Consider the following 15,525-nt stretch of genomic DNA (forward strand, 5'->3'; position numbering starts at 1 on the left):
AAATATTTAATTAACAGGATCTATATTCTATAAATGGAGATCTAATGCACCCTACTTCAATACATTTATAGAAATAACTAACAATTGATTCTCAAGGGGAAATTAACTATTTAATCAACAAGAGCTATGTGATGTAAATGGAGATTTAATCCACCCTACTTCAATTCATTCAGAGAAACAACTATGGCATTTGATACCTGCTGACCAATTAGGTGTTTAACAGTAATCCAATAGTTTAGACATCCACCAGGCTTCTTTAGTTTGGTGATATGTTCTAGAACCAAATAGGTGTTTAACTATAATCCAATAGTCTAGACAATTAGACATTCACCAGGCTTCTTTAGTTTGGTGATATGTTCTAGAACCAAATAGGTATTTAACTGTAATCCAATAGTCTAGACAATTAGACATTCACCAGGCTTCTTGCCAATTCGAGAACTAAATAGGTGTTCAAATGTAATCCAATAGTTTAGACATTCACCAGGCTTCTTTAGTTTGTGATATGGATGTGTTTAACAGTAATCCAATAGTTTATACATTCACCAGGCTTCTTTAGTTTGGTGATATGGATGTGTTTAACAGTAATTCAATAGTTTAGACATTCACCAGGCTTCTTGCCAATTCGAGACCCAAATAGGCGTTTAAATGTAATCCAATAGTTTAAATCTGTTTAAATGTAGTCCAATAGTTCACCAGGCTTCTTCAGTTTGGTGATATGTTCTAGAACCAAATAGGTATTCAACTGAAATCCAATATTTTAGACATTCACCAGGCTTCTTTAGTTTGGTGATATGGATGTCGGTGTCTTCCTGGTCCCGGAGTAGCGGGTGCAAGAACGTGTAGACGATGTCTGAATGAGCGACCTCGTCTTCCAGGGAGAAAAGTTGCTTCAGAAAATTTTCGATGCACGTCATGCGGCGACGAGTGACAACACTCACTTCTGACCGACCCATCAGCACTCCGCGGGGCAGGCTGTAATGTTTACCGGAAATATAAGTGGCACCAATATCAAGTAGGTAACTGGCACCAATGTTTACCGAAAATATACAGTAAGTAGGTAACTGGAACCGATATCGAGTAGGTAACTGCGTGGCACCAATGTTTACCGAAAATATAAGTAGGTAACTGGGACCTTTATCAAGTAGGTAACTGGGACCAATGATTACCGAAAATATAAGTAGGTAACTGGGACCTTTATCAAGTAGGTAACTGGGACCAATGTTTGCCGAGAATATAAGTAGGTAACTGGCACCAATATCAAGTAGGTAACTGGCACCAATATCAAGTAGGCAACTGGCACCAATATCAAGTAGGTAACTGGCACCAATATCAAGTAGGTAACTAGCACCAATATCAAGTAGGTAACTGGCGCCAATATCAAGTAGGTAACTGGCACCATTATCAAGTAGATAAATGGCACCAATATCAAGTAGGTAACTGGCACCAAGATCAAGTAGGTAACTGACACCAATATCAAGTAGGTAACTGGCACCAATATCAAGTAGGTAACTGGCGCCAATATCAAGTAGGTAACTGGCACCAATGTTTACCGAAAATATAAGTAGGTAACTGGAACCAATGTTTACCGAAAATATACCAAGTAGGTAACTGGCACCAATATCAAGTAGGTAACTGGCACAATGTTTACCGAAAATATAAGTAGGTAACTGGCACCAATAGCATGCAAAAATCCAATCACAAATACAGCAGAGACATGCGTTATTAAAAAATTAGTGATATCCGATCATGTGATGAAATCAATACCTGTGGAGCGGCACAAACGGGAACAGCAGGCATTGGTCCCTGGCACCAATATCAAGTAATAAGGATCTAAAAAATATAGCAGAGACATCTCACAAATATAGCAGAGACATCTCACAAATATAGCAGAGACATGCGTGATATCCTATCATTGTGATGAAATAAATAAATACCTGTGTAGTGGCACAAAAGGGAAGAGCAGACAAAGCCGCGCATGGAACTCAGTGAACTCCTTCCAGGATCGGAAGAGGTACGAAGGTTCCCTATGGTTGAGTCTGTCCACTCTCAAGATGTAGACGTAGAACTTGTTTGGGTCGTAACGTTTCTGGAAATTGTACACAGACACTCGGCCGATACGACCATCGTCTGCCATGGTGTAGATGCGAGGTATAAATGACAACAACTGTCCACACCCTGGGTCTACCACTTCAGGGCTGCTCGGATCGTTCACGGAGTACCGGAGTTGTGCCAGGTTGTGGATGAAGAAGTTCACCTGCAGGCAACATGGAGTAGGTCGTACAAAATCGGAAACGCACCAAAAAGAAAAATATATCACTGCCGTCCCCTACGGCCCGGCCGTCTTACGGTATCCTGAGATAAGGCACGCAATAAAAATTAAGGAGTAGGTCGTAAAACAGGAATTTAAAAGCAAAGAAAATATACAAAAATTCACCATGTCTTCATAAGAGAAAACGTTTCGGAGTCCAGCTCCATCGTCAGTTCATAACACAAAATTCTGTTCAGAAAAAGTTCGGTCCTAGACTGAAACTGACAGTCGTAAAAAATCGGAAACGCACAAAAATATATAACTCAGTACTCACTGCAGTAAGTGACAGAGGGCGCATTTTCTCGTCCGTCCGTCCGTGAAGTTACGGACGGACGGACGGACATGACTAGCACAATCGCGCCGCCTTTTTTCCATAAATGAGAAAATTCGCTAGAAATAAACTAAGCAAAAAATAAGCATCTAGATGAAATAGCTTTCACTGTTTTTACCTTTCAAAGTTTAGAAAAAGTAATTAATTGACAGTCAGCACTTCTTGGACAGAAAAGAATGGGACTTGTAGCAAAAGAACGTAAGTGTGAAAAATGTAAGAAAATTAAATTCATGGTCACTTCGCACTCATTCATTAAAAGCATTCAATTTCATATAAGACTGCAAGAGTGGAACTTAAGTATACCTGAGTACTACATTTGCACTCATTAATTAAAAGGCTAAAAAAGAATTCAATTTCATAAGCCTGCAAGAGTGAAACTCAAGTATACCTGAGTCATTAAAATCATCAAATTTACCAAGACTGCAAGTGCTTAACTTAAGTACCTGAGTGAACCAAGACTTAAGAGAATCTTGTATCATCCTGGCAAAGAAGGCGCCAGCTTCTTGCGGGCTGTGGTCCTGCTGTAGCGCCTTCTGCACGAACATCACAGAGCCCCACGACACGCCGCCCACACCGCTGCTCGCCATCTACAAAAGAATTGTGAATTTTATACATGAATATATTCTATAGATGAATGTATTTTATACAGAGGTGGCCACGACACGCCGCCCACCCCGCTGCTCGCCATCTACAAGTAAATTCCGAATTTTATACATGAATATATTTTATAGATGAATGTATTTTATACAGAGGTGGCCACGACACGCCTCCCACACCGCTGCTCGCCATCTACAAAAGAATTGTGAATTTTATACATGAATATTTTATACATGAATGTATTTCAACGGAAATTGCGAATTTTATACATATATACATTTCATACATGAATATATTTTAGACTCTAGACGCAAATTGCGAATTTTATAATTTATACATTTAATACATGAATGTATTTCAACGGAAATTGCGAATTTTATACATTTATAGATTTAATAGATGAATGTATTTTATACTCTACACGTAAATTGCTAATTTTATACAGATATACATTTTATACATGAATGTATTTTATACGTGAATATATTTTATACATGAATGTATTTTATACGTGAATATATTTCATACATGAATATATAAATACATAATACATTTTATACATTAATCTACCATTTTCCAGGAAGCTCGTTCACAGATTCTGCAATTGTGTTTTTTTTTCAAGTGGACACTTGCCCAATAAATTCTCCTACGAATAATTTTCCAGTCATACAATTTTTAAAGATTTCTTGAATACACTGATAATATAAAAAAATACCTTCAATGTAATTTTAATTTAAAATTTAATTTTCACAAGTTCAATTCAAGTTGACCCAGAGTCATAAAAATTATTCGAAGTTGATTCATTCTCTTTGATAATACTTTAAAAAACTATGGAATTCGAAAGAAAACATAAAATCTCATTACAAAAATACTGGACACAATTTTATACTTTAAAAACTACGGAATTCGAAATCAAAACATAAAATCTCATTACAAAAATAAACTGGACACATTTACAGGTTTCAAAACTACGGAATTCGAAATCAAAACATAAAATCTCATTACAAAAATAAACTGGACACATTTACAGGTTTCAAAACTACGGAATTCGAAATCAAAACATAAAATCTCATTACAAAAATAATGAATAGTGGACACAATTACATGTTTCAAAAAACTCACCAGGGCAAAGAGATAGAGCAACAAGTGTCCGTTGGTGCGAATAATGTTAAACGCTTGACAGCAAAGATCAACAAATCTGTGGAACTTGTCAGAAGGTTTGTCACATCACAAAAAATTGGACAAAATTACAACAGGTTTAAAAAAAAAACTCACCAGGGCAAAGAGATAGAGCAACAATTGGCCGTTGGTACTAATAATGTTAATCTTATCACAAGAAATTGGACAAAATTACAACAGGTTTCTAAAAAAAAAAAACTCACCAGGGCAAAGAGATAGAGCAACAAGTGTCCGTTGGTACGAATAATGTTGAAAGCTTGGCAGCAAAGATCAACAAATCTGTGGAATTTTTCAGAAGGTTTGTCACCCCAAAAAATTGGACAAAATTACAACAGGTTTCAAAAAAAAAAAAAAAAACTCACCAGGTCAAAGAGATAGAGCAACAAGTGTCCGTTGGTGCGAATAATGTTAAAAGCTTGACAGCAAAGATCCACAAATCTGTGGAACTTGTCAGAAGGTTTGTCACCCCCAAAAAAATTGGACAAAATTACAACAGGTTTCAAAAAAAAAACTCACCAGGGCAAAGAGATAGAGCAACAAGTGTCCGTTGGTGCGAATAATGTTGAAAGCTTGACAACAAAGATCAACAAATCTGTGGAACTTGTCAGAAGGTTTGTCACCCCCAAAAAAATTGGACAAAATTACAACAGGTTTCTAAAAAAAAAAACTCACCAGGGCAAAGAGATAGAGCAGCAAGTGTCCGTTGGTGCGTATAATGTTGAAAGCTTGACAACAAAGATCAACAAATCTGTGGAACTTGTCAGAAGGTTTGTCACCCCCATTGATGACATAGGCCATGTCGGCTGTGAGCACGAAGGGCGTTCGATCTCTTTTGATGTTACCGAACTTTTGTGCATCGCCCAAAAACTTTCCAAAGTCGATATGGAAAAGATGACCGGTTGTTTTGAGCATAATATTATCGTTATGTCTGTCACAAATGCCTAAGATGTACGTAGCAACACAGTATCCAGCACAAGATGCAGTAAAGTTTTCAACAGCTCGCTGGTATTCCAAAGCAGACGTGTTTTGTTTTGCAAGCCACTCGGCTATAGGTCGGTCTTTGAACACGCCTGTTACGCCGTACTCCGTCTGGATCTTCCGAAGTGTTTCTGCTTCTTTCACAAGCTCGATGATACCTGGGAAATATTATATTATCTTTATTATTTTCTTTTTTATTTTCTTTATCTTTATTATTTTGTTCGTATAACTAGTCTTTGTTACAGTAACGAATCCAAGGTAATGTAACGTAACTAAACAAATACTAAATGATTTTTTTTCAGATTTATCAGTTAAACAGAAACAAAGTTGATCATTTTTCCCAACTTTGAAATAGTTTGGGTAATATTTACATAACCAAGGTAATGAGACGTAAGTAAGCAAATAGGTACTAAATGATTTCTTCAGATTAATCAGCTAAACCGAAACAAAGTTGATCATTTTTTCCAACTCTGTATTAATTTGGGTAATATTTACGAATTTCTTGCCATTTCTCTCGCCAGATCGTTCAGATACTAAACAGTTAAACAGAAACAAGGTTCATCAGTTCCTCTGAATTTGCTTAGATAATATTTACATAACTTCTCGCCATGTCTCTCACCAACTCTGAATAGTTTTCGCAACTCTGGATTAGTTTAGGTAATATTTACGTAACTTCTTGCCATACTAAACAGTTAAACAGTTAACAAGGTTGATCATTTTTCCTAAATCCGAATTAGTTTAGGTAATGTTTTCGTAACTTCTTACCATATTTAACAGTTAAACCGAAACAAGATTGATCGATTGATCATTTCTCCCAACTCTGGATTAATTTGGGTAATATTTAGGTAACTTCTTGCCATTTCTCTCACCAGATCGTTCAGATACTAAACAGTTAAACCGAAACAAAGTTTATCATTTTTCTCTCGAATAGTTTAGGTAATATTAAGATAACTTCTCGCCATGTCTCTCACCTAAATAGTTAAACAGAAACAAAGTTCATCATTTTTCTCTGAATTAGTTTAGGTAATATTTACTTAACTTGCCATATGAAACAGTTGACAAGGTTGATCATTGTTCGTAATTCTGAAATACTTTAGGCAATATTTACATAACTTCAGGCCATGTCTCTCACCAGACCGGTACCCCGTAGGCACGACGTTGAAGGTGACGATCTTGAGATCAAGTCCTGCCTTCAGCCACAGTCTGTCCATGAGTCTGATCATCTGGATGACCAGCATGTCTTGTCTCAGGTCGTCTCCAACCTGACCACATACAATTATTTTTGTATTCATTCATGTATATTCATTTCATGTTCATTCATTTGATATTCATTCATTTTACATTCATTCATTTTTATATTCATTCATTTTATTTTAATTCATTTCATGGACGTCACCATTTGTTTCCATTAAAGATTACGATTTATGTACGTCACCATTAAAGTTTAAGAGCTTAATACTTAAAATTCGTTCAATTTATCCTCGTCACCATTAGTTTCCATTAATTTTAAGAACTCAATATTAAAGTTTAAGAACTTAATACTTAAAATTCATTCATTTTATGCACGTCACCATTTGTTTCCATTCATTTTAAGAACTTAATATTTAAAAATTCATTCATTTTATCTACGTCACCATTTGGTTCCATAAATTGTAAGAACTTAATACTTAAAAATTCTTACATACTTAATACTGCTCATCATCATGGTTAATGGCAAAAATCTGGAGTAAAATGAATTATACTACATATATTTTTTTAGATTTCTTTATCGAATCAACGTGGATGAAGCACACCACACACCTTAAATATGGCGTGGATGAAGCACACTACACACCTTAAATATGGCGTGGATGAAGCACACTACACACCTTAAATATGGCTTGTTTGAGGACCCAACACACCTTAAATATAGCGTGGACGACATTACCCACCTTAAATATGGCATGGATGAGACACACTACACACCTTAAATATAACGTGGATGAAGAGTATTACCTTAAATATAACGTGGATGAAGCGTTTTACCTTAAATATAGCGTGGATGACACTACACACCTTAAATATAGCGTGGATGAAGCGCTTTACCTTAAATATAGCGTGGATGACACTACACACCTTAAATATAGCGTGGATGAAGCGCTTTACCTTAAATATGGCGTGGATGAAGAGCACTACCTTAAATATGGCGTGGATGAAGAGCTTTACCTTAAATATGGCGTGGATGAAGAGCACTACCTTAAATATAGCGTGGATGTTGCTGGTGCCAGGCTCGACGCTCCTGAAGGCAAGACGCAGGGGGATGGTGAAGCTGTTGTAGTACGAGCAGAACTGAACCTCTAGGCACGACACTGCGAGGGACGGTGACAACGGCAGCGACGTACAGCGGTTCTGTTATAGGAATACATTGTTACAAGATAACAAGACAATACATTGTTACAAGATAACAAGACAATACATTGTTACAAGATAACAAGACGCAGGGGGATGGTGAAGCTGTTGTAGTACGAGCAGAACTGAACCTCTAGGCACGACACTGCGAGGGACGGCGACAACGGCAGCGACGTACAACGGTTCTGTTACATGAAGTCTTATTTATAAGGTCATATTATTTATGAAACTGCTCATAAAACTGTTACAAGAAGCCTTTATAAGGGGATTTTATTCATGAAACTGTGGCAAGAAGCCTTCTTTACAAGCTGACATTCTCCATGAAACTGCTCATAAAACTTTGTGAAACTACTCATGAAATTGTTAAAAGAAGCACTCTTTACAAGCTGATATTCTTCATGAAACTGCTCATAAAACTGTTACAAGAAGACTTCTTTACAAGCTGACTTTCTACATGAAACTGTTGCAAGAAGCCTTCTTTTTCTTCATGAAACTGCTCATAAAACTGTTACAAGAAGCCTTCTTTACAAGCTGATATTCTTCATGAAACTGCTCATAAAACTGTTACAAGAAGACTTCTTTACAAGCTGACTTTCTACATGAAACTGTTGCAAGAAGCCTTCTTTACACACTGATATTCTTCATGAAACTGCTCATAAAACTGTTACAAGAAGCCTTCTTTACAAGCTGACATTCTCCATGAAACTGCTCATAAAACTGTGGCAAGAAACCTTCTTTACAAGCTGACATTCTTCATGAAGCTGTTACAGGAAGCCTTCTTTACACGCTGACATTCTTCATGAAACTGTTACAGGAAGCCTTCTTTACACGCTGATATTCTTTGTGAAACTGTTACAAGAAGACTGCTTTACAAGCTGATATTCATCGTGAAACTGCTCGTGAAACTTTGTGAAACTGCTCATGAAACTGAGGCAAGAAGCCTTCTTTACAAGCTGACATTCTCCATGAAACTGCTCATAAGACTTTGTGAAACTGCTCATGAAACTGTGGCAAGAAGACAGCTTTACACGCTGACAATCTTCATGAAACTGCTTATAAGAGCTTTCGAAACCAAATCTATGTCCAACATTACATCAATGTAGTTCATTTGTCTCGCTGCCCTTTGTTCAAGAACTATTGTGGAACAGAATAGGTGTTGTATTTATCATGATGAACTTAATTAAGGAACTCTCGGGGCGGGCTAAATACAAAATAAAGATTCCTGTAGTATACAAATCATGATTTAATTATGTTCAATGGATTGATAGAATTATTCAATTTTGCTTCGGAAGCCTGAACTTACATTAATAATTGTCCAATAGATGACGTATAAAAAAACATCAGATGAAATGAGTTATTGAAAAGAATTTGTTTCCAATGCACTGTACGATGAGAAGAAACATTGCATTCGTACCTTCGATTCTTACGTAAGAATTGACGCATAAATTTCACTTAAAGCCATTCAGACGACGATTGGGAAATGTGAATGTACGGTATAGCTGATGCGAATGTATGGGAAATGCGAATGTATGGGAAATGTGAATGTATGGGAAATGTGAATGTATGGAGTGAATGTATGGTAAATGTGAATGTATGGTAAATGTGAATGTATGGTAAATGTGAATGTATGGTAAATGTGAATGTATGGGAAATGTGAATGTATATCTGATGTGAATGTACGGCAAATGTGAATGTATGGGAAATGTGAATGTATGGTAGGTAAATGTGACTATATGACAAATGTGAATGTATGGGTAATGTGAATGTATGGCAAATGTGAATGTATGGTAAATGTGACTATATGACAAATGTGAATATATGGGAAATGTGAATGTATGGTAAATGTGAATGTATGGGTAATGTTAATGTATAGGAAATGTGAATGTATGGGAAATGTGAATGTATGGGAAATGTTAATGTATAGGAAATGTGAATGTATGGGAAATGTGAATGTATGGGAAATGTGAATGTACCTATGTGAAATGTGAATGTATGGCAAATGTGAATGTATGGGAAATGTGAATGTATGGTAAATGTGAATGTATAGGAAATGTGAATGTATGGTAATGTGAATGTATGGGAAATGTGAATGTATGGCAAATGTGAATGTATGGGAAATGTGAATGTATGGGAAATGTGAATGTATGGGAAATGCGAATGTATGGGAAATGTGAATGTATGGGAAATGTGAATGTATGGGAAATGAGAATGTATGGGAAATGTGAATGTACCTATGTGAAATGTGAATGTATGGCAAATGTGAATGTATGTGAAATGTGAATGTATGGTAAATGTGAATGTATGGCAAATGCAAATCTATGGCAAATGTGAATGTATGGTAAATGTGAATGTATGGGAAATGTGAACGTATGGGAAATGTGAATGTATGGGAAATGTGAATGTATGGCAAATGTGAATGTATGGTAAATGTGAATGTATGGTGAATGTGAATGTATGGTGAATGTGAATGTATGGGAAATGTATGTACTCACGTTGAGCATGTCGTTGATGACACTGAGCTCCTGCCCCAGCACGGTCATCTTCATGGAGTCTTTGGTGTCTTTGATGCGCATCGCTGTCTCGTACAAACTCTGCAAGAGCAAAGGAAGGTTTGTAACTGACAGAAATTACTGTCAATGCTATTGTTAGCGCATTTTCTCATTTATGAAAAAATGCCCTATTGTGCTCGACATGTCCGTCCGTCTGTCCGTCCGTGACTCCACGTTATCGTCGACGAGAAAATGCGCACTCTATATATCACTCACTGCAGTGAGTACTGAGTTATATTTTCGTTGTAATTGCCCATCCTGGTAGTGGCGACTAGGTTAAGGGAGGGTGATAGGTTAGTTTTTCCGGGCACTTAATGCCACTGGTAATCCTGGTAGTGGCGACTAGGGATGGGTGGTGACAGGTCTGTTTTTTCGGGCACTTGGTGCCACTGGTAATCCTGGAAGTGGCAACTAGGTAAGGGAGGGTGGGTGATAGGTCTGTTTTTCCGGGCACTTAATGCCACTGGTATACCAGTAGAACCACTGGTTCTACTGGTATACCAGTGGCACCACTGGTTCTACTGGTATACCAGTGGCACCACTGGTTCTACTATAGTGTTACGACCTATATATAGTTTCGAGTTAGTTTATAGTATAGTTTATAGTTTCTACGAACTATATTTCTACGACCATCACTGGCTCGCTGACCCGCCAGAACCATTTCATTGCATTACACAACACCCTGGACAAGCCAGGTACTCATTTATCAACCAGAGTAAATTTCTGACAACAGAAGCAAGTGCCTTCTAAATAAAGACATAAACCTCACATTTAAAATGCAAGAATATAATAACCTCGTGTGAAACCTGAAGTGAAAGTAATGAATCCATCAAAAAAAATAAATAAATAGCAATACGATAAATAAATAGCAATACGATAAATAAATAGCAATACGTAGAGGTATTGCTTCATACTTTGACCTGTCAATAGAAGCGAGTGTCTTCTAAATAAAGACATCAACCTCATATTTGTAATGAAAAAATATAACCTTGTGTGAAACCTGAAGTGAAGGTCCCATGAATCCATCAATAAACAAATATATAGCAATACTTAGAAGTATTGCTTCATACTTTAACATAATAAAGAGCAAATCTTAGAAGTATTGCTTTATACTTTATTGCTTTATGCTTTATACTTTATATACTTTACTCTTTTTATATTATACTTTATACTTTTTCTACACTTTTTTTAAGTATTGCTTTATAATTTAACGCGTTGCGGAAATTGCAATCATTTTTCTTGGTAGAAAGTACAAGAAGCTTAAAAATCATGGCTGCATTGAGTGCTTTCAGAAACAAATGCCCCCGTAGAAAACAGGGCAAACTTAAACGTAGCGGCGAGTTTAGGAGAACTAACCATTATAATTAAAAAAAACAGTTTAATTGTAATTAAGTAAGAAACTCGGGGGAATGTAATTTGTAATGTAAATGTAATTTTCAAAAATCATAACTCAGTACTCACTGCAGTGAGTGACAGAGAGCGCATTTTCTTGTCGACGAAAACGTGAAGTCACGGACAGACAGACAGACATGACGAGCACAATAGCGCCTTTTTCCCATAAATGAGAAAATGCTCTAAAAACATTTTAATTGTAATTAAGTAAAAACTCGGTGGAATATCAACGGCATAACTAAAACTCTACAAAAACTCTACAATAATTCTATGACGAGCTGAGAAATGTTTTAAAAACAGTTTCCTCGTAATTAAGTAGAACCTCGGGGGAATGCATAACTAAAACTCTACAATAACTCTACAATCTAACCCCTATACAATAATTCTATGACGAGCTGAGAAATGCTCTAAAAACAGTTTAAACGTAATAAAGTAGAACATCGGGGGGGGGGGAAATTCTACCCTCTAAAATTCTACGATACTACCTAACAATGTACAATAATTCTACAATCTAACCCTCAACAGTGCCTCCTACTGCAGAAGTCTGTTCTCAAGGTTGCTGCCGCGATACAATTTATCTACCACATTTTATTAGGTAATGAATAAATAAGGAAAACTCTACGATACAACCTAACAATCTAACAATCTACAATAATTCTACACTCTAACAATCTACAATAATTCTACACTCTAACAATCTACAATAATTCTACAATCTAACAATCTACAATAATTCTACACTCTAACAATCTACAATAATTCTACACTCTAACAATCTACAATAATTCTACAAACTGACCCCTCTACAATAATTCTATGGCGAGCTGAGAAATGCATACAAAAAGAATTTAATCGTAATAAGTAGAACCTCGGGGGGAATAGCAACGGCATAACTAAAACTCTACAATACAATCTACACAATCTAAAAAAAAATTCTACAATACTACCTAACAATGTACAATAACTCTACAATCTGACCCGCAACAGGGCCTCCTGTTGTAGAAGTCTGTTCTTAAGGTTGCTGCCGCAGATGACGTTTTATTAGTTAATGAATACATAATGAAAATTCTACAATACTACCTAAAACTCTACAATAACTACGATACAACCTAACAATCTACAATAACTCTACAATCTAACCCGCAACAGGGCCTCCTGCTGCAGTAGCCTGTTCTCCAGGTTGCTGCCGCAGATAACGTTTTATTAGGTAAGGAATACATAATGAAAATTCTACAATACTACCTAAAACTCTACAATACTACCTAAAACTCTACTTTAAGTCTACACTCTAACCCGCAACAGGGCCTCCTGCTGCAGAAGTCTGTTCTCCAGGTTGCTGCCGCAGATGACCAGCAACGCGCGGGTGATGAGCATCAGCCGGCGTCTGTAGCGCGCGTCTTGTACGCACGAACCCTGCGATCCACTCATATTTGTCTGTAAATATTATTAATATTATTATACTAAATATTAATTCGTCTGCAAATATTATTAATATTATTAAATTAAATATTATTACATGTTGAGTAGTTCGTAGCATTGTCATGTTTTAATTATGTCTGCCTATAAAAGAAACTTGTTATGCCTGCCTAGAGAAAAAATCGTTAAATAAACATGACACTGCACGACGCCTGAAATTTGCCTCCTGACGCGACAGGCGGCAGAATTTCAGGCGTTTTTCAGCAGAATTTCACCTCCATTTCAGCAGAACTCAGAATTTCACCTTCATTTCAGCAGAACTCAGAATTTTACCTCCATTTCAGCAGAACTCAAATTTTACCTCCATTTCAGCAGAACTCAAAATTTTACCTCCATTTCAGCAGAACTCAGAATTTTACCTCCATTTCAGCAGAACTCAGAATTTTGCCTCCATTTCAGCAGAACTCAAAATTTTACCTCCATTTCAGCAGAACTCAGAATTTTACCTCAATTTCAGCAGAACTCAAATTTTACCTCCATTTCAGCAGAATTTCAGCAGAACTCAGAATTTTACCTCCATTTCAGCAGAACTCAGAATTTTACCTCCGTTTCACCAGAATTCAGAATTTCTGCAGAAATTCACCTCTAAGTCAGACACCAGAATTTTATCAGGAGGGTTTACAAAAACTGGTGCCACGTTATGACAAGTGCCTTAATATTCACGGAAATTATGTAGAAAAGTAGATTAAGGTACAGGCTTTCATGCAAAAATAAAATTATTGTGATATCTTTGCACGTCTTTTATTAATTCCAAAACGACCCTTACTTAAAAAACATGCCTCGTATTATGTCTGCCTAGCAGAAGAAACTGGATTACGCGCCCAAAAACTTCTCTGATGAAGGCTGATGTGGCTAAAAAAACGAGAGAAACGTCTACCTCTGCTACCATCATACGTACCATTTGTACTACGGTATTACTTTCACTACCAAGAGAAAATGACACTGGAAGAAATACTGGAGTCAATAAGTGATGAGTGATCACTACGAAGAGAAAATGACACTGGAAGAAATACTGGAGTCAATAAGCGAAGAATGAATGCAAAAATCGATAAAAGTAAGTGAATGAAGATGAAATGCATAAGAATTGAATGTTGTGCCATCTAATTTACATCATTATTATCATGCCTATATAGCCTAGAATATGCTAAGGCATCTACTTTAACTATATCCCTTCATCCGCATATTAAAAAAGTATACTCGAAAGATCTACTCTCAATAAAAAGACCCGCAAGATAAACATAAAAATAGTTTTCGGCACGAGTAATAAAAAACAACACGATTTAAAGTTTTATAGAAACGTATAGAATATACGTCTAGAAACGTTATAGAATAGAAATAGAACGCCATAGAATATGAAGCGAGTAAAACATAACTAGGGAAAAGACGCTGACAAGCTAGAAATTAGTATATTAATTATAAGTTTCGGACGGACATATAATTATAATTGATAATTAATCAGTAAATTAGTCCGTGTATAATTAATTAGACAGCATCTAATTAATTATAGGTAACATTAACCATGCAATGAAGTGATAGTACCATATTCTAGAGGCACCGAAGTGTCCTGCTAACACATTATTTAAATGAATACGTTCTAATTTTGTGATGGTGGAACATCGGTGTTTGTATTTAAATAGAAATCAACTTAGATAATCAACTTAAATAGTCATCAACTTAGAAAGAATTTATATAAAAATTGCATCTGATTTGAAAATGTCAGATCATATTTCAGACTGAATACGTTCGAATTTTGTGATAGTGGAACATCGGTGTTTGTACTTAAATAGAAATACAAACGTCATCAAATTAGAAATAAAATATATATATAAATTGCATCAGATTTGAAAATGTCAGATCATATTTCAGACTGAATACGTTCGAATTTTGTAATGGGGGAACATCGGTATTTGTAGGTACGTACTTAAACAGAAATACAAACATCATCAGATTAGAAATAATTTCTATAAAACTTGCATCAGATTTAAAAATATTACACTTTGGATAATTTCAAATCCTCGACTAATATGAAAAAGATCTAAGAAACAAAAACATCTAGATTTATAACCAAGGCTAGAAACAATTGATTAGAGTTGTCCGAGTGAATTGTTTAACTGTTGTTGTAGACATTGGTAATTGTTTACCTGTTGCGGTAGACATTGGTAATTGTTTACCTGCTGAGGTAGACATTGGTAATTGTTTACCTGTTGAGGTAGACATTGGTAATTGTTTACCTGTTGTGGTAGACATTGGTTATTGTTTACCTGTTGTGGTAGACATTGGTAATTGTTTACCTGTTGTGGTAGACATTGGTAATTGTTTACCTGTTG

General features: G+C 36.1%; 1 protein-coding gene across 1 annotated transcript in view; it reads right to left on the reverse strand.

The window, feature by feature from the left end:
- The window catches only part of LOC108674302 (phosphatidylinositol 4-phosphate 3-kinase C2 domain-containing subunit alpha), a 49,947-nt gene that overhangs the window by 1,777 nt on the left and 32,645 nt on the right, over positions 1–15,525 (reverse strand). The window contains exons 16-23 of the mRNA XM_047885791.1: positions 13,016–13,156; positions 10,274–10,372; positions 7,629–7,781; positions 6,526–6,655; positions 5,088–5,551; positions 3,083–3,226; positions 1,935–2,254; positions 770–972 (exon numbers count right to left, since the gene is read on the reverse strand). Coding sequence (XP_047741747.1) covers positions 770–972; positions 1,935–2,254; positions 3,083–3,226; positions 5,088–5,551; positions 6,526–6,655; positions 7,629–7,781; positions 10,274–10,372; positions 13,016–13,156 — 1,654 coding nt within the window. The remainder of the gene's footprint in view (positions 1–769; positions 973–1,934; positions 2,255–3,082; positions 3,227–5,087; positions 5,552–6,525; positions 6,656–7,628; positions 7,782–10,273; positions 10,373–13,015; positions 13,157–15,525) is intronic.

Source organism: Hyalella azteca, unplaced genomic scaffold (genome assembly GCF_000764305.2).
Source record: "Hyalella azteca isolate HAZT.00-mixed unplaced genomic scaffold, Hazt_2.0.2 contig3122, whole genome shotgun sequence".
Taxonomy (NCBI): Eukaryota; Metazoa; Arthropoda; class Malacostraca; order Amphipoda; family Hyalellidae; genus Hyalella; species Hyalella azteca.